This window comes from Salmo salar, chromosome 07 (genome assembly GCF_965601325.2).
Source record: "Salmo salar chromosome 07, fSalSal1, whole genome shotgun sequence".
NCBI classification, from domain to species: domain Eukaryota; kingdom Metazoa; phylum Chordata; class Actinopteri; order Salmoniformes; family Salmonidae; genus Salmo; species Salmo salar.
Genome location: NC_138297.1, coordinates 3,511,427 through 3,537,500, shown reverse-complemented (window position 1 = coordinate 3,537,500; position 26,074 = coordinate 3,511,427). Strand labels below are relative to the sequence as shown.

Here is a 26,074-nt window from a genome sequence, read left to right as displayed (position 1 = left end):
ACTGCCGACTGGCCCTAATGGGGACCTGGGGGGGTTACTGCCGACTGGCCCTAATGGGGACCTGGGGGGGTTACTGCCGACTGGCCCTAATGGGGACCTGGGGGGGTTACTGCCGACTGGCCCTAATGGGGACCTGAGGGGGGGGGTACTACTGACTGGTCCTAATGAGGACCTGGGTGGTTCCTACTGGGGACCTGGGTGGTTCCTACTGACTGGTCCAAATGGGGACTCTCACCCTCTCTGAATAAAATAAACAATAAACCACTGAGGTTCACTGTCTGTCTCTCTCTCTGTCTAAACCACTGAGGTTCACTGTCTGTCTCTCTCTCTGTCTAAACCACTGAGGTTCACTGTCTGTCTCTCTCTCTGTCTAAACCACTGAGGTTCACTGTCTGTCTCTCTCTCTCTGTCTAAACCACTGAGGTTCACTGTCTGTCTCTCTCTCTGTCTAAACCACTGAGGTTCACTGTCTGTCTCTCTCTCTGTCTAAACCACTGAGGTTCACTGTCTGTCTCTCTCTCTGTCTAAACCACTGAGGTTCACTGTCTGTCTCTCTCTCTGTCTAAACCACTGAGGTTCACTGTCTCTCTCTCCGTCTAAACCACTGAGGTTCACTGTCTGTCTCTCTCTCTGTCTAAACCACTTGTTCCATTGCTTCTTTATGGCGAGGGTGAATGGCACAGTACTAGCGGTGACCCAATTAAACAGCTGACCTTGGGACCCCTCCTCATCACCTCCACTGTTACAATGAGAAGTTCATCTCCTTTCTTTAACACTCCCAGACCCTGACAGTGTATACTTCAGTGTGTGAGGACTACGTGACCAACAGTATGTGGGACAGCTGCTCGTCGAAACATCTCATTCCAAAATCATGGGTATTAATATGGAGTTGGTCCCCCCCTTTGCTGCTATAACAGCCTCCACTCTTCTGGGAAGGCTTTCCACTAGATGTTGGTACATTGCTGCTATAACAGCCTCCACTCTTCTAGGAAGGCTTTCCACTAGATGTTGGTACATTGCTGCTATAACAGCCTCCTCTCTTCTGGGAAGGCTTTCCACTAGATGTTGGAACATTGCTGCTATAACAGCCTCCACTCTTCTGGGAAGGCTTTCCACTAGATGTTGGAACATTGCTGCTATAACAGCCTCCACTCTTCTGGGAAGGCTTTCCACTAGATGTTGGTACATTGCTGCTATAACAGCCTCCACTCTTCTGGGAAGGCTTTCCACTAGATGTTGGAACATTGCTGCTATAACAGCCTCCTCTCTTCTGGGAAGGCTTTCCACTAGATGTTGGAACATTGCTGCGGGGACTTGCTTCCATTCAGCCACAAGAGCATTAGTGAGGTCGGGCACTGATATTGGGTGATTGGGCCTGGCTCACAGTCGGTGTTCCAATTCATCCCAAAGGTTTTCGATGGGGTTGAGGTCTGGGCTCTGTGCAGGCCAGTCAAGTTCTTCCACACCGATCTTGAAAAACCATTTCCCCAAACTGTTGCCACAAAGTTGGAAGGACAGAATCGTCTAGAATGTCATGGTATGCTGTAGTATTAAGATTTCCCTTCACTGGAACAAAGGGGCCCGAACCATGAAAAACAGCCCCAGACCATTATTCCTCCTCCACCAAACTTTACAGTTGGTACTATGCATTGGGGCAGGTAGCGTTCACCTGGCATCCGCCAAGATGCCAGATGGTGAAGCGTGATTCATGACTCCAGAGAACGTGTTTCCACTGCTCCAGAGTCCAATGGCGGCGAGCTTTACTCCCCTCCAGCCGACTCTTGGCATTGCACATGGTGATCTTAAGGCTTGTGTGCGACTGCTTGGCCATGAAATCCATTTCATGAAGCTCCCGAAGCAAAGTTATTGGGCTTGACGTTGTTTCCAGAGGTCGTTTGGAACTCGGTAGTGAGTGTTGCAACAGAGGACAGACGATTTTTAACGTGCTACGCACTTCAGCACTCGACAGTCCCGAGCTTGTGTGGCCTACCACTTTGCGGCTGAGCCGTTGTTGCTCCTAGACGTTTCCACTTCACCATAACAGCACTTACAGATGACCAGGGGGGCAGCTCTAACAGGGCAGAAACTTGACGAACTGACTTTGTTGGAAAAGTGGCATCCTATGACGGTGCCACGTTGAAAGTCACTGAGACTCTTCAGTACGGGGCCGTTCTACTGCCAATGTTTGTCTATGGAGATCGCATGGCGGTGTGCTCGATTTTATACACCCGTCAACAACAGGTGTGGCTGAGAAAGCCGAATCCACTCATTTGAAGTGGTGTCCACATACTTTTGTGCATATAATGTGTATATAAACCTCACCTTGCAGTGTGTGGAGACACTGGCCCGTCCGTATGTCCCAGACCCGGACAGTAGAGTCAGCGTTACCAGAGACCAGGATGTTGTTCTTTAGTTCCATACCGCTGGTCAGCGATTGGTGGCCGGTCAGGGTGTGGACACACCCCCCCGTCACTACGTCCCATACTCGGATGGACGTGTCCAGAGATCCACTGACCACGTAGGCTCCGTCAAACTGGAGGAGGAGGAGGAGGAAGAGGAAGAGGAAGAGGAAGAGGAAGAAGAGGAAGAGGAGGAGGAGGAGGAGGAAGAGGAGGAAGAGGAGGAGGAGGAAGAGGAGGAAGAGGAGGAAGAGGAGGAAGAGGAAGAGGAGGAAGAGGAGGAGGAGGAGGAGGAGGAAGAGGAGGAAGAGGACTAGGGTTAACGTCAGGAGAACCAAATTCACATTATAGTGAAACACAAGAACAACACAGCGTGTTGTTTTAACTACAGATGGGATGGTTTTATTTACCCAGAAGAAGAGATAGACCGGGGGGATTGCAGGAAGACAGGAGAGTGTGTGGGTGTGTTCTAACCAAGGGGTAGAACCGGTTCAGGGAATAGAACCAAAAACCGGAAAATAATTACATTTTCAGAGGAACAGAAACCGAACCAGGAATGACAGTGATCTTTAGTATTCCAGGAACAGAACCTTTATTTTCAAATCTAGAGAACACGTTAATTATGTTATATTCTCTCTCTCTCTCTATATATATATATATATATATATATATATATATATATATATATATATATATATATATATATATATATGTATGTGTTAACCTTTATTTAACTAGGCAAGTCAATTAAGAACAAATTCTCATTTACAACGACGGCCTACCCCGGCCAAACCCAGACTCACAATCACGGCCGGTTGTGATACAGCCTGGATTCGAACCAGGGTGTCTGTAGTGACGCCTCTAGCACTGAGATGCAGTGCCTTAGACCGCTGCACCACGGAATCTACCAACCCATCTCCCACATACACTTATGACCAATCATGAAAACAACTAGCAAGCTGCTCTATCCACGCTAACCAGACAACTAGCAAGCTGCTCTATCCACGCTAACCAGACAACTAGCAAGCTGCTCTATCCACGCTAACCAGACAACTAGCAAGCTGCTCTATCCACGCTAACCAGACAACTAGCAAGCTGCTCTATCCACGCTAACCAGACAACTAGCAAGCTGCTCTATCCACGCTAACCAGACAACTAGCAAGCTGCTCTATCCACGCTAACCAGACAACTAGCAAGCTGCTCTATCCACGCTAACCAGACAACTAGCAAGCTGCTCTATCCACGCTAACCAGACAACTAGCAAGCTGCTCTATCCACGCTAACCAGACAACTAGCAAGCTGCTCTATCCACGCTAACCAGACAACTAGCAAGCTGCTCTATCCACGCTAACCAGACAACTAGCAAGCTGCTCTATCCACGCTAACCAGACAACTAGCAAGCTGCTCTATCCACGCTAACCAGACAACTAGCAAGCTGCTCTATCCACGCTAACCAGACAACTAGCAAGCTGCTCTATCCACGCTAACCAGACAACTAGCAAGCTGCTCTATCCACGCTAAACCAGTGAAGGAAATGAATAAGCTAAATGTGAAAACAATGTTGATTTCACAAGTCAAACAATTAACGAAAAGCAACTACATGAACCGGTTCAGACCTTTTTTGGGTTGGAACCAGTTCAGACCATTTTTGGTTGGAACCAGTTCAGACCATTTTTGGTTGGAACCAGTTCAGACCATTTTGGGTTGGAACCAGTTCAGACCATTTTGGGTTGGAACCGGTTCAGAACTTCTTGGGTTGGAACCGGTTCAGAACTTCTTGGGTTGGAACCCGTTCAGACCATTTTGGGTTGGAACCAGTTCAGACCATTTTGGGTTGGAACCGGTTCAGAACTTCTTGGGTTGGAACCCGTTCAGACCATTTTGGGTTGGAACCAGTTCAGACCATTTTGGGTTGGAACCAGTTCAGACCATTTTGGGTTGGAACCAGTTCAGACCATTTTGGGTTGGAACCAGTTCAGAACTTTACAATGCTGGTCAGAACACTGGAACTGGGTTCTGTTTCAGAACGGAAAACAGATCGGTTCCGTCCACTACCTGTAGTGAATAGACTCTGTTAGTGTGTCCCTGCAGAGTGTGTAGACAGGTCTCCGTCTCAGGGTCCCAGACTTTAACCATGAAATCGTATCCTCCGCTGACCACCCTGCGCCCGTCATACTGGACGCACCGCACCGCCGCCACATGACCCGTCAGGACGTGGAGACACTCGCCAGAATCTACGTCCCACAGACGCAACGTAGCGTCGCGGCTACCGCTCACAACCCTGGGGGGGGGGGGGAGAGAGAGGGACGAGGAGGAGGGGGGAGAGAGAGGGACGAGGAGGAGGGGGGAGCGAGAGGGACGAGGAGGAGGGGGGAGAGAGAGGGACGAGGAGGAGGGGGGGGGGAGAGGGACGAGGAGGAGGGGGGGAGAGAGAGGGACGAGGAGGAGGAGAGGAGAGAGAGGGACGAGGACGAGGGACGAGAGAGAGGGACGAGGAGGAGGGACGAGAGAGAGGGACGAGGAGGAGGGGGGAGAGTTAGAGAGAATATAATCTACAAAACACAGAGGCATGAGGATTAGTACAGACCGCAATTAGTCGACCAGTCGATTGATTTAGTCGAGCAGTGACAATATATATATATATATTATAATATAATATATAATATAATATATATATGCATTAAGAAGGAAAGAAATTCCACAAATTAACTTTTAACAAAGAACAACTATTAATTGAAATGGATTCCAGGTGACTACCTCATAAAGCTGGTTGAGAGAATGTTTCCAGTTCACTAGCAGACAGGCCATGTGTAGCCAATAATGATTTATAGGAGATTTATAAAAAAATAAAAATAAAAAATAAAAATCAGGATATTTTCCACCTGCAGGCTGCAATGTTTTTACATAGTTGGCCAACGGCAATAGAAGCTACTTCCAAGGTTTGTATCATTTGCATTTAGATGATTTGGATAGAATTTTGATTAAAATCACACGACAATGATTTTGAGATAGGAAGACGTTATTATAAATGAAATGAAACCGTTTCACGAAAATGTGCATATGAAAACCATAAATGGCACGCAGACCGGTAGAAATGGTCAGATAAATTGACGTTCAACATGAGAAAGGTTGCCGACTCTTCATGTAGCTTTATAACCGCCAACTTCAGGAGGTTAAAAGGCAGAACTTGTGAAAGCCAGTAGGAGCAGGACGGTCAGGTTAAGTTTTTTTTTTCCTCTTCTGGTTATCTAGATCTCTAGCTCCCTTTTGAGGCATCTGCGTCTTATTTCATCACATAGTGCGCTTAAAGCATCAGACAAGCTCAATGCATATAGTTGATTTAATTAAAAACACATAGGGTGTGTCTATATATGGAAAAACACACGTTCAACCAATCGACTTTCGGTCTACCAAAATTAATTTTTGTTGTTGTTGGGGACAGCCCTAATGATGATAGAGACATTTTGGAAGTGAGTTGGTCATGTGCGATAGAGAGAAAGTATGCATATGTACATGAGTGTAGAGCTTGTGTGTGTCTGTGTGTGTGTGTGTGTGTGTGTGTGTGTGTGTTGGTTAACTCACTGTTTGTCATGCAGGTGTATACAGCGAACAGTAGAGGTGTGTCCGTACAGGGAGGGGATGTGTGTGTGTGTGTGTGTGTGTGTGTGTGTGTGTGTGTGTGTGTGTGTGTGTGTGTGTGTGTGTGTGTGTGTGTTAACTCACTGTTTGTCATGCAGGTGTATACAGCGAACAGTAGAGGTGTGTCCGTACAGGGTGTGAATACACTCTCCGCTCTCCGCGTCCCAAACCTTCAGAGTCCTGTCTGTCGACCCACTGATCACAATGTTACCGCTCATCTGACTGGACCACACACCTCCTGTATGGCCTACTAATGTACGCAGACACTGGAGGAGAGGGGAGAGGGGGGGGGAGGGGGAGAGCGATTGAGGGGAGAGGGAGGAAGGAGAGAGAGGGAGGGAGGGGAGAGGGGGAAAGAGAGTGAGGGGAGAGGGAGGAAGGAGAGAGAGGGAGGGGGAGAGAGAGTGAGGGAAGAGGGAGGAAGGAGAGAGGGAGAGGGAGGGGGAGAGAGAGTGAGGGAAGAGGGGGAAAGAGAGAGTGAGGGAAGAGGAGGGAGAGAGAGAGGAGGGAGAGAGAGGGAGGGAAGAGGGGGAAAGTGTTAGGAAGACAGACAGACAGACAGACAGACAGACAGACAGACAGACAGACAGACAGACAGACAGACAGACAGACAGACAGACAGACAGACAGACAGACAGACAGACAGACAGACAGACAGACAGATGGGCATTAAGAAGTGGGAGCAGTAGAAACTGTAATCAATATGCTTTATTGAAGGACACGGTCAATGTCGCCAAAGCGAAATGATACACATTACAAAATATGAAAACAACAGTCACGACAATAACAGTAGATATAATACTAATACAAATATATTTATACACTACCAGTCAAAGGTTTGGACACAGCTTCTCATTCCAGGGTTTTTCTTAATTTTTTTTAACTATTTTCTACATTGTAGAATAATAGTGAAGACATCAAAGCTATGAAATAACACATATGGAATCATGTAGTAACCAAAAAAAGTGTTAAAATATATTTTATATTTGAGATTCTTTCAAGTAGCCACCCTTTGCCTTGATGACAGCTTTGCACACTCTTGGCATTCTCTCAACCAGCTTCATGAGGTAGTCACCTGGAATGCATTTTAATTAACAGGTGTTCCTTGTTAAAAGTTAATTTGTGGAATTTCTTTCCTTCTTAATGCGTTTGAGCCAATCAGTTGTGTTGTGGCAAGGTTGGGGTTGTATACAGAAGATAGCCCTATTTGGTAAAAGACCAAGTCCATATTATGGCAAAAACAGCTCAAATAAGCAAAGAGAAATGACAGTCCATCATTACTTTAAGACATGAAGCTCAGTCAATACGGAACACTTCAATAACTTTTAAAGTTTCTTCAAGTGCAGTCGCAAAAACCATCAAACGCTATGATGAAACTGGCTCTCATGAGGACCGCCACAGGAAAGGAAGACTCAGAATTTCCTCTGCTGCAGAGGATAAGTTCATTAGAGTTACCAGCCTCAAGAAATTGCAGCTCAAATAAATGATTCACAGAGTTCAAGTAACAAGACACATCTCAACATCAACTGTTCAGAGGAGACTGTGTGAAATCAGGCCTTCATGGTGGAAGTAGACGTGGCAATAGAACCTGGAAACGTTGACGAGGCATTTTGTTAGTTGTCTGCAATAGACCTGGGGAAGGTAGGAGTGAAGCAATTTTAACCAAATTAAAATTCTCTGTTTGGTTTTTACAGCTTTAAAAATGTTAAATTTTTTGTTCTTGTTGTTGACCTGTAGGTCAAATTGGATGTTCTAAGTCCACAACAAAACCACAGCAGGAAAAAAATAAAATAACAATATTTTTTTTTTTTGTGTAGTTACCCTTTAAATTGAAGCGCGCGCAAGAGCAAGAGGCTGTCGTCGTAACGACATTAATCCCAAATGGATTGATTCAAAATATGAATTATATCATTCTACCAGGTAAGACTACTTTGTAGTTAACATTTAACAGAGAAGGTTATTGAGAAAGCCTTTCTATCTACCAGAAAGGGGTGGCAGGTAGCCTAGCGGTTAACAGCGTTGAGGCAGTAACCGAAAAAGGTCACTGGTTTGAATCCCCGAGCCGGTGAAAAATCTGGTGATGATGTGCCCTAAATGCTGACGTTAAAAAAAAAAAAAATCGCTCTGGATAACAGCGTCTGCTAAATGACTAACACGTAAACGTGGAAGACGGTTGTCATTAGCATCATGCTAACGGCAACACAAAGTGGTAGACGCGCGCATCACAGAAAGGCGGGGCTATTCTCGTGGAAAAAGGAGCCGGCTGAAAACGAGGCTGTGAACGGTAGCCAATGGCGAGCGTTTTAAAGACAACTCTGCGTTTAATCTGTAGATTACAGCAGGTATTATAGTATATAAACTGTGTTTAATCTGTAGATTACAGTAGGTATTATAGTATATAAACTGTGTTTAATCTGTAGATTACAGCAGGTATTATAGTATATAAACTGTGTTTAATCTGTAGATTATAGTATATAAACTGTGTTTAATCTGTAGATTACAGCAGGTATTATAGTATATAAACTGTGTTTAATCTGTACATTATAGTATATAAACTGTGTTTAATCTGTAGATTACAGCAGGTATTATAGTATATAAACTGTGTTTAATCTGTACATTATAGTATATAAACTGTGTTTAATCTGTAGATTACAGCAGGTATTATAGTATATAAACTGTGTTTAATCTGTACATTATAGTATATAAACTGTGTTTAATCTGTAGATTACAGCAGGTATTATAGTATATAAACTGTGTTTAATCTGTAGATTATAGTATATAAACTGTGTTTAATCTGTAGATTACAGCAGGTATTATAGTATATAAACTGTGTTTAATCTGTACATTATAGTATATAAACTGTGTTTAATCTGTAGATTACAGCAGGTATTATAGTATATAAACTGTGTTTAATCTGTACATTATAGTATATAAACTGTGTTTAATCTGTAGATTACAGCAGGTATTATAGTATATAAACTGTGTTTAATCTGTACATTATAGTATATAAACTGTGTTCAATCTGTAGATTACAGTAGGTATTATAGTATATAAACTGTGTGTGATTAATCTGTAGATTACAGTAGGTATTATAGTATATAAACTGTGTGTGTTTAATCTGTAGATTACAGTAGGTATTATAGTATATAAACTGTGTGTGTTTAATCTGTAGATTACAGCAGGTATTATAGTTTATAAACTGTGTTTAATCTGTAGATTACAGCAGGTATTATAGTATATAAACTGTGTTTAATCTGTAGATTACAGCAGGTATTATAGTATATAAACTGTGTTTAATCTGTAGATTACAGCAGGTATTATAGTATATAAACTGTGTTTAATCTGTAGATTACAGCAGGTATTATAGTATATAAACTGTGTTTAATCTGTAGATTACAGCAGGTATTATAGTATATAAACTGTGTTTAATCTGTAGATTACAGCAGGTATTATAGTATATAAACTGTGTTTAATCTGTAGATTACAGCAGGTATTATAGTATATAAACTGTGTTTAATCTGTAGATTACAGCAGGTATTATAGTATATAAACTGTGTTTAATCTGTACATTACAGTAGGTATTATAGTATATAAACTGTGTTTAATCTGTAGATTACAGCAGGTATTATAGTATATAAACTGCGTTTAATCTGTAGATTACAGCAGGTATTATAGTATATAAACTGTGTGTGTTTAATCTGTAGATTACAGCAGGTATTATAGTATATAAACTGTGTTTAATCTGTACATTATAGTATATAAACTGTGTTTAATCTGTAGATTACAGCAGGTATTATAGTATATAAACTGTGTGTGTTTAATCTGTAGATTACAGCAGGTATTATAGTATATAAACTGTGTGTGTTTAATCTGTAGATTACAGCAGGTATTATAGTATATAAACTGTGTTTAATCTGTACATTATAGTATATAAACTGTGTTTAATCTGTAGATTACAGCAGGTATTATAGTATATAAACTGTGTGTGTTTAATCTGTAGATTACAGCAGGTATTATAGTATATAAACTGTGTGTGTTTAATCTGTAGATTACAGCAGGTATTATAGTATATAAACTGTGTTTAATCTGTACATTATAGTATATAAACTGTGTTTAATCTGTAGATTACAGCAGGTATTATAGTATATAAACTGTGTTTAATCTGTAGATTATAGTATATAAACTGTGTTTAATCTGTAGATTACAGCAGGTATTATAGTATATAAACTGTGTTTAATCTGTACATTATAGTATATAAACTGTGTTTAATCTGTAGATTACAGCAGGTATTATAGTATATAAACTGTGTTTAATCTGTACATTATAGTATATAAACTGTGTTTAATCTGTAGATTACAGCAGGTATTATAGTATATAAACTGTGTTTAATCTGTACATTATAGTATATAAACTGTGTTCAATCTGTAGATTACAGTAGGTATTATAGTATATAAACTGTGTTTAATCTGTAGATTACAGCAGGTATTATAGTATATAAACTGTGTTTAATCTGTAGATTACAGCAGGTATTATAGTATATAAACTGTGTTTAATCTGTAGATTACAGCAGGTATTATAGTATATAAACTGTGTTTAATCTGTAGATTACAGCAGGTATTATAGTATATAAACTGTGTTTAATCTGTACATTACAGTAGGTATTATAGTATATAAACTGTGTTTAATCTGTAGATTACAGCAGGTATTATAGTATATAAACTGCGTTTAATCTGTAGATTACAGCAGGTATTATAGTATATAAACTGTGTGTGTTTAATCTGTAGATTACAGCAGGTATTATAGTATATAAACTGTGTTTAATCTGTACATTACAGTAGGTATTATAGTATATAAACTGTGTTTAATCTGTAGATTACAGAAGGTATTATAGTATATAAACTGCGTTTAATCTGTAGATTACAGCAGGTATTATAGTATATAAACTGTGTGTGTTTAATCTGTAGATTACAGCAGGTATTATAGTATATAAACTGTGTTTAATCTGTACATTATAGTATATAAACTGTGTTTAATCTGTAGATTACAGCAGGTATTATAGTATATAAACTGTGTGTGTTTAATCTGTAGATTACAGCAGGTATTATAGTATATAAACTGTGTGTGTTTAATCTGTAGATTACAGCAGGTATTATAGTATATAAACTGTGTTTAATCTGTACATTATAGTATATAAACTGTGTTTAATCTGTAGATTACAGCAGGTATTATAGTATATAAACTGTGTTTAATCTGTACATTATAGTATATAAACTGTGTTCAATCTGTAGATTACAGTAGGTATTATAGTATATAAACTGTGTGTGATTAATCTGTAGATTACAGTAGGTATTATAGTATATAAACTGTGTGTGTTTAATCTGTAGATTACAGTAGGTATTATAGTATATAAACTGTGTGTGTTTAATCTGTAGATTACAGCAGGTATTACAGTTTATAAACTGTGTTTAATCTGTAGATTACAGTAGGTATTATAGTATATAAACTGTGTTTAATCTGTAGATTACAGAAGGTATTATAGTTTATAAACTGTGTGTGATTAATCTGTAGATTACAGCAGGTATTATAGTATATAAACTGTGTTTAATCTGTAGATTACAGTAGGTATTATAGTATATAAACTGTGTGTGTTAATCTGCAGATTACAGTAGGTATTATAGTATATAAACTGTGTTTAATCTGTAGATTACAGCAGGTATTATAGTATATAAACTGTGTTTAATCTGTACATTATAGTATATAAACTGTGTTTAATCTGTAGATTACAGTAGGTATTATAGTATATAAACTGTGTGTGATTAATCTGTAGATTACAGCAGGTATTATAGTATATAAACTGTGTTTAATCTGTAGATTACAGCAGGTATTATAGTATATAAACTGTGTTTAATCTGTAGATTACAGCAGGTATTATAGTATATAAACTGTGTTTAATCTGTAGATTACAGCCGGTATTATAGTATATAAACTGTGTTTAATCTGTACATTACAGTAGGTATTATAGTATATAAACTGTGTTTAATCTGTACATTACAGTAGGTATTATAGTATATAAACTGTGTTTAATCTGTAGATTACAGCAGGTATTATAGTATATAAACTGCGTTTAATCTGTAGATTACAGCAGGTATTATAGTATATAAACTGTGTGTGTTTAATCTGTAGATTACAGCAGGTATTATAGTATATAAACTGTGTTTAATCTGTACATTACAGTAGGTATTATAGTATATAAACTGTGTTTAATCTGTAGATTACAGAAGGTATTATAGTATATAAACTGCGTTTAATCTGTAGATTACAGCAGGTATTATAGTATATAAACTGTGTGTGTTTAATCTGTAGATTACAGCAGGTATTATAGTATATAAACTGTGTTTAATCTGTACATTATAGTATATAAACTGTGTTTAATCTGTAGATTACAGCAGGTATTATAGTATATAAACTGTGTGTGTTTAATCTGTAGATTACAGCAGGTATTATAGTATATAAACTGTGTTTAATCTGTACATTATAGTATATAAACTGTGTTTAATCTGTAGATTACAGCAGGTATTATAGTATATAAACTGTGTTTAATCTGTACATTATAGTATATAAACTGTGTTCAATCTGTAGATTACAGTAGGTATTATAGTATATAAACTGTGTGTGATTAATCTGTAGATTACAGTAGGTATTATAGTATATAAACTGTGTGTGTTTAATCTGTAGATTACAGTAGGTATTATAGTATATAAACTGTGTGTGTTTAATCTGTAGATTACAGCAGGTATTATAGTTTATAAACTGTGTTTAATCTGTAGATTACAGTAGGTATTATAGTATATAAACTGTGTTTAATCTGTAGATTACAGAAGGTATTATAGTTTATAAACTGTGTGTGATTAATCTGTAGATTACAGCAGGTATTATAGTATATAAACTGTGTTTAATCTGTAGATTACAGTAGGTATTATAGTATATAAACTGTGTGTGTTTAATCTGTAGATTACAGCAGGTATTATAGTATATAAACTGTGTTTAATCTGTACATTATAGTATATAAACTGTGTTTAATCTGTAGATTACAGCAGGTATTATAGTATATAAACTGTGTTTAATCTGTACATTATAGTATATAAACTGTGTTCAATCTGTAGATTACAGTAGGTATTATAGTATATAAACTGTGTGTGATTAATCTGTAGATTACAGTAGGTATTATAGTATATAAACTGTGTGTGTTTAATCTGTAGATTACAGTAGGTATTATAGTATATAAACTGTGTGTGTTTAATCTGTAGATTACAGCAGGTATTACAGTTTATAAACTGTGTTTAATCTGTAGATTACAGTAGGTATTATAGTATATAAACTGTGTTTAATCTGTAGATTACAGAAGGTATTATAGTTTATAAACTGTGTGTGATTAATCTGTAGATTACAGCAGGTATTATAGTATATAAACTGTGTTTAATCTGTAGATTACAGTAGGTATTATAGTATATAAACTGTGTGTGTTAATCTGCAGATTACAGTAGGTATTATAGTATATAAACTGTGTTTAATCTGTAGATTACAGCAGGTATTATAGTATATAAACTGTGTTTAATCTGTACATTATAGTATATAAACTGTGTTTAATCTGTAGATTACAGTAGGTATTATAGTATATAAACTGTGTGTGATTAATCTGTAGATTACAGCAGGTATTATAGTATATAAACTGTGTTTAATCTGTAGATTACAGCAGGTATTATAGTATATAAACTGTGTTTAATCTGTAGATTACAGTAGGTATTATAGTATATAAACTGTGTTTAATCTGTAGATTACAGCAGGTATTATAGTATATAAACTGTGTGTGTTTAATCTGTAGATTACAGCAGGTATTATAGTATATAAACTGTGTTTAATCTGTAGATTACAGCAGGTATTATAGTATATAAACTGTGTTTAATCTGTAGATTACAGAAGGTATTATAGTTTATAAACTGTGTGTGATTAATCTGTAGATTACAGCAGGTATTATAGTATATAAACTGTGTTTAATCTGTAGATTACAGTAGGTATTATAGTATATAAACTGTGTGTGTTTAATCTGTAGATTACAGCAGGTATTATAGTATATAAACTGTGTTTAATCTGTACATTATAGTATATAAACTGTGTTTAATCTGTAGATTACAGCAGGTATTATAGTATATAAACTGTGTTTAATCTGTACATTATAGTATATAAACTGTGTTCAATCTGTAGATTACAGTAGGTATTATAGTATATAAACTGTGTGTGATTAATCTGTAGATTACAGTAGGTATTATAGTATATAAACTGTGTGTGTTTAATCTGTAGATTACAGTAGGTATTATAGTATATAAACTGTGTGTGTTTAATCTGTAGATTACAGCAGGTATTACAGTTTATAAACTGTGTTTAATCTGTAGATTACAGTAGGTATTATAGTATATAAACTGTGTTTAATCTGTAGATTACAGAAGGTATTATAGTTTATAAACTGTGTGTGATTAATCTGTAGATTACAGCAGGTATTATAGTATATAAACTGTGTTTAATCTGTAGATTACAGTAGGTATTATAGTATATAAACTGTGTGTGTTAATCTGCAGATTACAGTAGGTATTATAGTATATAAACTGTGTTTAATCTGTAGATTACAGCAGGTATTATAGTATATAAACTGTGTTTAATCTGTACATTATAGTATATAAACTGTGTTTAATCTGTAGATTACAGTAGGTATTATAGTATATAAACTGTGTGTGATTAATCTGTAGATTACAGCAGGTATTATAGTATATAAACTGTGTTTAATCTGTAGATTACAGCAGGTATTATAGTATATAAACTGTGTTTAATCTGTAGATTACAGTAGGTATTATAGTATATAAACTGTGTTTAATCTGTAGATTACAGCAGGTATTATAGTATATAAACTGTGTTTAATCTGTAGATTACAGCAGGTATTATAGTATATAAACTGTGTTTAATCTGTAGATTACAGCAGGTATTATAGTATATAAACTGTGTTTAATCTGTAGATTACAGCAGGTATTATAGTATATAAACTGTGTTTAATCTGTACATTACAGTAGGTATTATAGTATATAAACTGTGTTTAATCTGTACATTACAGTAGGTATTATAGTATATAAACTGTGTTTAATCTGTAGATTACAGCAGGTATTATAGTATATAAACTGCGTTTAATCTGTAGATTACAGCAGGTATTATAGTATATAAACTGTGTGTGTTTAATCTGTAGATTACAGCAGGTATTATAGTATATAAACTGTGTTTAATCTGTACATTACAGTAGGTATTATAGTATATAAACTGTGTTTAATCTGTAGATTACAGAAGGTATTATAGTATATAAACTGCGTTTAATCTGTAGATTACAGCAGGTATTATAGTATATAAACTGTGTGTGTTTAATCTGTAGATTACAGCAGGTATTATAGTATATAAACTGTGTTTAATCTGTACATTATAGTATATAAACTGTGTTTAATCTGTAGATTACAGCAGGTATTATAGTATATAAACTGTGTGTGTTTAATCTGTAGATTACAGCAGGTATTATAGTATATAAACTGTGTTTAATCTGTACATTATAGTATATAAACTGTGTTTAATCTGTAGATTACAGCAGGTATTATAGTATATAAACTGTGTTTAATCTGTACATTATAGTATATAAACTGTGTTCAATCTGTAGATTACAGTAGGTATTATAGTATATAAACTGTGTGTGATTAATCTGTAGATTACAGTAGGTATTATAGTATATAAACTGTGTGTGTTTAATCTGTAGATTACAGTAGGTATTATAGTATATAAACTGTGTGTGTTTAATCTGTAGATTACAGCAGGTATTATAGTTTATAAACTGTGTTTAATCTGTAGATTACAGTAGGTATTATAGTATATAAACTGTGTTTAATCTGTAGATTACAGAAGGTATTATAGTTTATAAACTGTGTGTGATTAATCTGTAGATTACAGCAGGTATTATAGTATATAAACTGTGTTTAATCTGTAGATTACAGTAGGTATTATAGTATATAAACTGTGTGTGTTAATCTGCAGATTACAGTAGGTATTATAGTATATAAACTGTGTTTAATCTGTAGATTACAGCAGGTATTATAGTATATAAACTGTGTTTAATCTGTACATTATAGTATATAAACTGTGTTTAATCTGTAGATTACAGTAGGTATTATAGTATATAAACTGTGTGTGATTAATCTGTAGATTACAGCAGGTATTATAGTATATAAACTGTGTTTAATCTGTAGATTACAGCAGGTATTATAGTATATAAACTGTGTTTAATCTGTAGATTACAGTAGGTATTATAGTATATAAACTGTGTTTAATCTGTAGATTACAGCAGGTATTATAGTATATAAACTGTGTTTAATCTGTAGATTACAGCAGGTATTATAGTATATAAACTGTGTTTAATCTGTAGATTACAGCAGGTATTATAGTATATAAACTGTGTTTAATCTGTACATTACAGTAGGTATTATAGTATATAAACTGTGTTTAATCTGTACATTACAGTAGGTATTATAGTATATAAACTGTGTTTAATCTGTAGATTACAGCAGGTATTATAGTATATAAACTGCGTTTAATCTGTAGATTACAGCAGGTATTATAGTATATAAACTGTGTGTGTTTAATCTGTAGATTACAGCAGGTATTATAGTATATAAACTGTGTTTAATCTGTACATTACAGTAGGTATTATAGTATATAAACTGTGTTTAATCTGTAGATTACAGAAGGTATTATAGTATATAAACTGCGTTTAATCTGTAGATTACAGCAGGTATTATAGTATATAAACTGTGTGTGTTTAATCTGTAGATTACAGCAGGTATTATAGTATATAAACTGTGTTTAATCTGTACATTATAGTATATAAACTGTGTTTAATCTGTAGATTACAGCAGGTATTATAGTATATAAACTGTGTGTGTTTAATCTGTAGATTACAGCAGGTATTATAGTATATAAACTGTGTTTAATCTGTACATTATAGTATATAAACTGTGTTCAATCTGTAGATTACAGTAGGTATTATAGTATATAAACTGTGTGTGATTAATCTGTAGATTACAGTAGGTATTATAGTATATAAACTGTGTGTGTTTAATCTGTAGATTACAGTAGGTATTATAGTATATAAACTGTGTGTGTTTAATCTGTAGATTACAGCAGGTATTATAGTTTATAAACTGTGTTTAATCTGTAGATTACAGTAGGTATTATAGTATATAAACTGTGTTTAATCTGTAGATTACAGAAGGTATTATAGTTTATAAACTGTGTGTGATTAATCTGTAGATTACAGCAGGTATTATAGTATATAAACTGTGTTTAATCTGTAGATTACAGTAGGTATTATAGTATATAAACTGTGTGTGTTAATCTGCAGATTACAGTAGGTATTATAGTATATAAACTGTGTTTAATCTGTAGATTATAGCAGGTATTATAGTATATAAACTGTGTTTAATCTGTACATTATAGTATATAAACTGTGTTTAATCTGTAGATTACAGTAGGTATTATAGTATATAAACTGTGTGTGATTAATCTGTAGATTATAGAAGGTATTATAGTATATAAACTGTGTTTAATCTGTAGATTACAGCAGGTATTATAGTATATAAACTGTGTTTAATCTGTAGATTACAGTAGGTAGTATATAAACTGTGTTTAATCTGTAGATTACAGTAGGTATTATAGTATATAAACTGTGTTTAATCTGTAGATTACAGTAGGTATTACAGCATATTGTAGAGTGGGTTAAGAGGTCTTACAGCACACTACAAATAAAATGAAATGTTATTTGTCACGTGAGACGAATAGAACAGGTGTAAACTTTACAGTGCAATGCGTCCGTATGCCCAGCGTCGGCCAGGTTAAGGGAGGGTTTGTCATTGTGAATAATAATTTATTTATTTAACTGACTTGTTAAATAAAAAGGTCGCGTAAAAAGTTATACTTACAAGCCCCTTAACTCTATTTCTTGAACGGCATTGTTGGTTAAGAAAATACTTACTAAATAAACTAAAGTAAAAAAATATATATATAATTACATTACAAAAGTAACAGGGCTTTATACAGGGGGTACCGGTACAGAGTCAATGTGGAGGCTATATACAGGGGGTACCGGTACAGAGTCAATGTGGAGGCTATATACAGGGGGTACCGGTACAGAGTCAATGTGGAGGCTATATTCAGGGGGTACCGGTACAGAGTCAATGTGGAGGCTATATACAGGGGGTACCGGTACAGAGTTAATGTGGAGGCTATATACAGGGGGTACCGGTACAGAGTCAATGTGGAGGCTATATACAGGGGGTACCGGTACAGAGTCAATGTGGAGGCTATATACAGGGGGTACCGGTACAGAGTCAATGTGGAGGCTATATTCAGGGGGTACCGGTACAGAGTCAATGTGGAGGCTATATACAGGGGGTACCGGTACAGAGTTAATGTGGAGGCTATATACAGGGGGTACCGGTACAGAGTCAATGTGGAGGCTATATACAGGGGGTACCGGTACAGAGTCAATGTGGAGGCTATATACAGGGGGTACCGGTACAGAGTTAATGTGGAGGCTATATACAGGGGGTACCGGTACAGAGTCAATGTGGAGGCTTTATACAGGGGGTACCGGTACAGAGTCAATGTGGAGGCTATATACAGGGGGTACCGGTACAGAGTCAATGTGGAGGTTATATACAGGGGGTACCGGTACAGAGTCAATGTGGAGGTTATATACAGGGGGTACCGGTACAGAGTCAATGTGGAGGCTATATACAGGGGGTACCAGTACAGAGTCAATGTGGAGGCTATATACAGGGGGTACCGGTACAGAGTCAATGTGGAGGCTATATACAGGGGGTACCAGTACAGAGTCAATGTGGAGGCTATATACAGGGGGTACCGGTACAGAGTCAATGTGGAGGCTATATACAGGGGGCTACCGGTACAGAGTCAATGTGGAGGCTATATACAGGGGGTACCGGTACAGAGTCAATGTGGAGGCTATATACAGGGGGTACCGGTACAGAGTCAATGTGGAGGCTATATACAGGGGGTACCGGTACAGAGTCAATGTGGAGGTTATATACAGGGGGTACCGGTACAGAGTCAATGTGGAGGTTATATACAGGGGGTACCGGTACAGAGTCAATGTGGAGGTTATATACAGGGGGTACCGGTACAGAGTCAATGTGGAGGCTATATACAGGGGGTACCGGTACAGAGTCAATGTGGAGGTTATATACAGGGGGTACCGGTACAGAGTCAATGTGGAGGCTATATACAGGGTGTTACGGTACAGAGTCAATGTGGAGGCTATATACAGGGTGTTACGGTACAGAGTCAATGTGGAGGCTATATACAGGGGGTACCGGTACCGAGTCAATGTGGAGGCTATATACAGGGGGTACCGGTACAGAGTCAATGTGGAGGCTATATACAGGGGGGTACCGGTACCGAGTCAATGTGGAGGCTATATACAGGGGGTACCGGTACCGAGTCAATGTGGAGGCTATATACAGGGGGTACCGGTACAGAGTCAATGTGGAGGCTATATACAGGGGGTACCGGTACAGAGTCAATGTGGAGGCTATATACAGGGGGTACCGGTACCGAGTCAATGTGGAGGCTATATACAGGGGGTACCGGTACCGAGTCAATGTGGAGGCTATATACAGGGGGTACCGGTACCGAGTCAATGTGGAGGCTATATACAGGGGGTACCGGTACAGAGTCAATGTGGAGGCTATATACAGGGTATTACGGTACAGAGTCAATGTGGAGGCTATATACAGGGGGTACCGGTACAGAGTCAATGTGGAGACTATATACAGGGGGTACCGAGTCAATGTGGAGGCTATATACAGGGGGTACCGGTACCGAGTCAATGTGGAGGCTATATACAGGGGGTACCGGTACCGAGTCAATGTGGAGACTATATACAGGGGGTACCGGTACAGAGTCAATGTGGAGGCTATATACAGGGGGTACCGGTACAGAGTCAATGTGGAGGCTATATACAGGGGGGTACCGGTACCGAGTCAGTGTGGAGGCTATATACAGGGGGGTACCGGTACCGAGTCAATGTGGAGGCTATATACAGGGGGTACCGGTACCGAGTCAATGTGGAGGCTATATACAGGGGGTACCGGTACCGAGTCAATGTGGAGGCTATATACAGGGGGTACCGGTACAGAGTCAATGTGGAGGCTATATACAGGGGGTACCGGTACAGAGTCAATGTGGAGGCTATATACAGGGGGTACCGGTACCGAGTCAATGTGGAGGCTATATACAGGGTATTACGGTACAGAGTCAATGTGGAGGCTATATACAGGGGGTACCGGTACCGAGTCAATGTGGAGGCTATATACAGGGGGTACCGGTACCGAGTCAATGTGGAGGCTATATACAGGGGGTACCGGTACCGAGTCAATGTGGAGGCTATATACAGGGGGTACCGGTACAGAGTCAATGTGGAGGCTATATACAGGGGGTACCGGTACAGAGTCAATGTGGAGGCTATATACAGGGGGTACCGGTACCGAGTCAATGTGGAGGCTATATACAGGGGGTACCGGTACAGACTCAATGTGGAGGCTATATACAGGGGGGTACCGGTACAGAGTCAATGTGGAGGCTATATACAGGGGGTACCGGTACAGAGTCAATGTGGAGGCTATATACAGGGGGTACCGGTACAGAGTCAATGTGGAGGCTATATACAGGGTATTACGGTACAGAGTCAATGTGGAGGCTATATACAGGGGGTACCGGTACCGAGTCAATGTGGAGGCTATATACAGGGGGTACCGGTACCGAGTCAATGTGGAGGCTATATACAGGGGGTACCGGTACCGAGTCAATGTGGAGGCTATATACAGGGGGTACCGGTACAGAGTCAATGTGGAGGCTATATACAGGGGGTACCGGTACAGAGTCAATGTGGAGGCTATATACAGGGGGTACCGGTACAGAGTCAATGTGGAGGCTATATACAGGGGGTACCGGTACAGAGTCAATGTGGAGGCTATATACAGGGGGTACCGGTACAGAGTCAATGTGGAGGCTATATACAGGGGGTACCGGTACCGAGTCAATGTGGAGGCTATATACAGGGGGGTACCGGTACCGAGTCAATGTGGGGGGGGTTACAGGTTAGATGAGGTAATTTGTACATGTAGGTAAAGTGTTTATGCATAGAGGAAGGGGGGGGGCAAAGCAAATAGTCTGGGTAGCCATTTTATTAAATGTTCAGGAGTCTGATGGCTTGGGGGGGTAGAAGCTGTTTAGAAGCCTCTTGGACCTAGAATTGGTGCTCCGGTACCGCTTTCCGTGAGGTAGCAGAGAGAACAGTCTATGACTTGTGTGACTGAAGTCTTTGACAATTTTTGGGGCCCTTCCTCTGACACCGCCTGGTATACAGGTCCTGGATGGCAGGAAGCTTGGCCCCAGTGATGTACTGGGCCGTACGCACTACCCTCTGTAAGCGCCTTAAGGTCGGATGTCGAGCAGTTGCCATACCAGGCGGTGATGTAACCAGGTCAGGATGCTCTCGATGGTGCAGCTGTAGAATATGATGCTCTACACACTATCAACTATGTGGGTGATTACGCTACCCATGTTGTCCTTCCTTTACATGAAAACATCCGTGTGGGTACGTGGCCTTACCTTGCCGGTGAGGGCGGACCAGACTTTGAGAGTGTTGTCGTCAGAACCACTGACGATGAGGTCACCGCAGAACTGTAGACACGTGATCACATGATCGTCATGACCTTTTAACACCTGAGAGAGAGAGAGGTAGAATGAAGAGGTTAATCCAGAGAGATTATACAAACCTTTATTCCAGAGATCTCCAGTCCTCTCTATATAATACATTAGGTGAGGTGATATCTCCAGTCCTCCCTATATAATACCTTAGGTGAGGTGATATCTCCAGTCCTCTCTATATAATACCTTAGGCGAGGTGATATCTCCAGTCCTCTCTATATAATACCTTAGGTAAGGTGATATCTCCAGTCCTCTCTATATAATACCTTAGGTGAGGTGATATCTCCAGTCCTCTCTATATAATACCTTAGGTGAGGTGATATCTCCCGTCCTCTCTGTGTGTTATATAATACCTTAGGTGAGGTGATATCTCCAGTCCTCTCTATATAATACATTAGGTGAGGTGATATCTCCAGTCCTCTCTATATAATACCTTAGGCGAGGTGATATCTCCAGTCCTCTCTATATAATACCTTAGGCGAGGTGATATCTCCAGTCCTCTTTATATATAATACCTTAGGTGAGGTGATATCTCCAGTCCTCTCTATATAATACCTTAGGTGAGGTGATATCTCCAGTCCTCCCTATATAATACCTTAGGTGAGGTGATATCTCCAGTCCTCCCTATATAATACCTTAGGTGAGGTGATATCTCCAGTCCTCTCTATGTGTTATATAATACCTTAGGTGAGGTGATATCTCCAGTCCTCTCTATATAATACCTTAGGCGAGGTGATCGCTCCAGTCCTCTCTATATAATACCTTAGGTGAGGTGATATCTCCAGTCCTCTCTATATAATACCTTAGGTGAGGTGATATCTCCAGTCCTCTCTATATAATACCTTAGGTGAGATGATATCTCCAGTCCTCTCTATATAATACCTTAGGTGAGGTGATATCTCCAGTCCTCTCTATATAATACCTTAGGTGAGGTGATATCTCCAGTCCTCTCTATATAATACCTTAGGTGAGGTGATATCTCCAGTCCTCTCTATGTAATACCTTAGGTGAGGTGATATTTCCAGTCCTCTATATGTTATATAATACCTTAGGTGAGGTGATATCTCCAGTCCTCTCTATATAATACCTTAGGCGAGGCGATATCTCCAGTCCTCTCTATGTGTTATATAATACCTTAGGTGAGGTGATATCTCCAGTCCTCTCTATATAATACCTTAGGTGAGGTGATATCTCCAGTCCTCTCTATATAATACCTTAGGTGAGGTGATATCTCCAGTCCTCGCTATATAATACCTTAGGTGAGGTGATATCTCCAGTCCTCTCTATATAATACCTTAGGTGAGGTGATATCTCCAGTCCTCTCTATATAATACCTTAGGTGAGGTGATATCTCCAGTCCTCTCTATATAATACCTTAGGCGAGGTGATATCTCCAGTCCTCTCTATATAATACCTTAGGCGAGGTGATATCTCCAGTCCTCTCTATATAATACCTTAGGTGAGGTGATATCTCCAGTCCTCTCTATATAATACCTTAGGCGAGGTGATATCTCCAGTCCTCTCTATGTGTTATATAATACCTTAGGTGAGGTGATATCTCCAGTCCTCGCTATATAATACCTTAGGTGAGGTGATATCTCCAGTCCTCGCTATATAATACCTTAGGTGAGGTGATATCTCCAGTTTTCTCTATGTGTTATATAATACCTTAGGTGAGGTGATATCTCCATTCCTCTCTATATAATACCTTAGGTGAGGTGATATCTCCAGTCCTCTATGTGTTATATAATACCTTAGGTGAGGTGATATCTCCAGTCCTCTCTATATAATACCTTAGGCGAGGTGATATCTCCAGTCCTCTCTATATAATACCTTAGGCGAAGTGATATCTCCAGTCCTCTATGTTATATAATACCTTAGGTGAGGTGATATTTCCAGTCCTCTATGTTATATAATACCTTAGGTGAGGTGATATCTCCAGTCCTCTCTATGTGTTATATAATACCTTAGGCGAGGTGATATCTCCAGTCCTCTCTATATAATACCTTAGGTGAGGTGATATCTCCAGTCCTCTCTATGTGTTATATAATACCTTAGGTGAGGTGATATCTCCAGTCCTCTCTATGTGTTATATAATACCTTAGGTGAGGTGATATCTCCAGTCCTCCCTATATAATACCTTAGGTGAGGTGATATCTCCAGTCCTCTCTATATAATACCTTAGGTGAGGTGATATCTCCAGTCCTCTCTATGTGTTATATAATACCTTAGGCGAGGTGATCGCTCCAGTCCTCTCTATATAATACCTTAGGTGAGGTGATATCTCCAGTCCTCTCTATATAATACCTTAGGTGAGGTGATATCTCCAGTCCTCCCTATATAATACCTTACGTGAGGTGATATCTCCAGTCCTCTCTATATAATACCTTAGGTGAGGTGATATCTCCAGTCCTCTCTATATAATACCTTAGGTGAGTGGATATTTCCAGTCCTCTATATGTTATATAATACCTTAGGTGAGGTGATATCTCCAGTCCTCCCTATATAATACCTTACGTGAGGTGATATCTCCAGTCCTCCCTATATAATACCTTAGGTGAGGTGATATCTCCAGTCCTCTCTATATAATACCTTAGGCGAGGTGATCGCTCCAGTCCTCTCTATATAATACCTTAGGTGAGGTGATATCTCCAGTCCTCTCTATATAATACCTTAGGTGAGGTGATATCTCCAGTCCTCTCTATATAATACCTTAGGTGAGATGATATCTCCAGTCCTCTCTATATAATACCTTAGGTGAGGTGATATCTCCAGTCCTCTCTATATAATACCTTAGGTGAGGTGATATCTCCAGTCCTCTCTATGTAATACCTTAGGTGAGGTGATATTTCCAGTCCTCTATATGTTATATAATACCTTAGGTGAGGTGATATCTCCAGTCCTCTCTATATAATACCTTAGGCGAGGCGATATCTCCAGTCCTCTCTATGTGTTATATAATACCTTAGGTGAGGTGATATCTCCAGTCCTCTCTATATAATACCTTAGGTGAGGTGATATCTCCAGTCCTCTCTATATAATACCTTAGGTGAGGTGATATCTCCAGTCCTCGCTATATAATACCTTAGGTGAGGTGATATCTCCAGTCCTCTCTATATAATACCTTAGGTGAGGTGATATCTCCAGTCCTCTCTATATAATACCTTAGGTGAGGTGATATCTCCAGTCCTCTCTATATAATACCTTAGGCGAGGTGATATCTCCAGTCCTCTCTATATAATACCTTAGGCGAGGTGATATCTCCAGTCCTCTCTATATAATACCTTAGGTGAGGTGATATCTCCAGTCCTCTCTATATAATACCTTAGGCGAGGTGATATCTCCAGTCCTCTCTATATAATACCTTAGGTGAGGTGATATCTCCAGTCCTCTCTATGTGTTATATAATACCTTAGGTGAGGTGATATCTCCAGTCCTCGCTATATAATACCTTAGGTGAGGTGATATCTCCAGTCCTCTCTATGTGTTATATAATACCTTAGGTGAGGTGATATCTCCATTCCTCTCTATATAATACCTTAGGTGAGGTGATATCTCCAGTCCTCTATGTGTTATATAATACCTTAGGTGAGGTGATATCTCCAGTCCTCTCTATATAATACCTTAGGCGAGGTGATATCTCCAGTCCTCTCTATATAATACCTTAGGCGAAGTGATATCTCCAGTCCTCTATGTTATATAATACCTTAGGTGAGGTGATATTTCCAGTCCTCTATGTTATATAATACCTTAGGTGAGGTGATATCTCCAGTCCTCTCTATGTGTTATATAATACCTTAGGCGAGGTGATATCTCCAGTCCTCTCTATATAATACCTTAGGTGAGGTGATATCTCCAGTCCTCTCTATGTGTTATATAATACCTTAGGTGAGGTGATATCTCCAGTCCTCTCTATGTGTTATATAATACCTTAGGTGAGGTGATATCTCCAGTCCTCCCTATATAATACCTTAGGTGAGGTGATATCTCCAGTCCTCTCTATATAATACCTTAGGTGAGGTGATATCTCCAGTCCTCTCTATGTGTTATATAATACCTTAGGCGAGGTGATCGCTCCAGTCCTCTCTATATAATACCTTAGGTGAGGTGATATCTCCAGTCCTCTCTATATAATACCTTAGGTGAGGTGATATCTCCAGTCCTCCCTA

The 26,074-nt window shown here is 38.7% G+C and overlaps 1 protein-coding gene across 1 annotated transcript in view; it reads right to left on the bottom strand.

Moving 5' to 3' along the window:
* Positions 1–26,074, bottom strand: part of LOC106608421 (uncharacterized) — a 138,524-nt gene that overhangs the window by 9,432 nt on the left and 103,018 nt on the right. Inside the window, 4 exon segments of the mRNA XM_082977265.1 lie at positions 2,323–2,533; positions 4,455–4,680; positions 6,123–6,304; positions 21,807–21,920. Coding sequence (XP_082833391.1) covers positions 2,323–2,533; positions 4,455–4,680; positions 6,123–6,304; positions 21,807–21,920 — 733 coding nt within the window.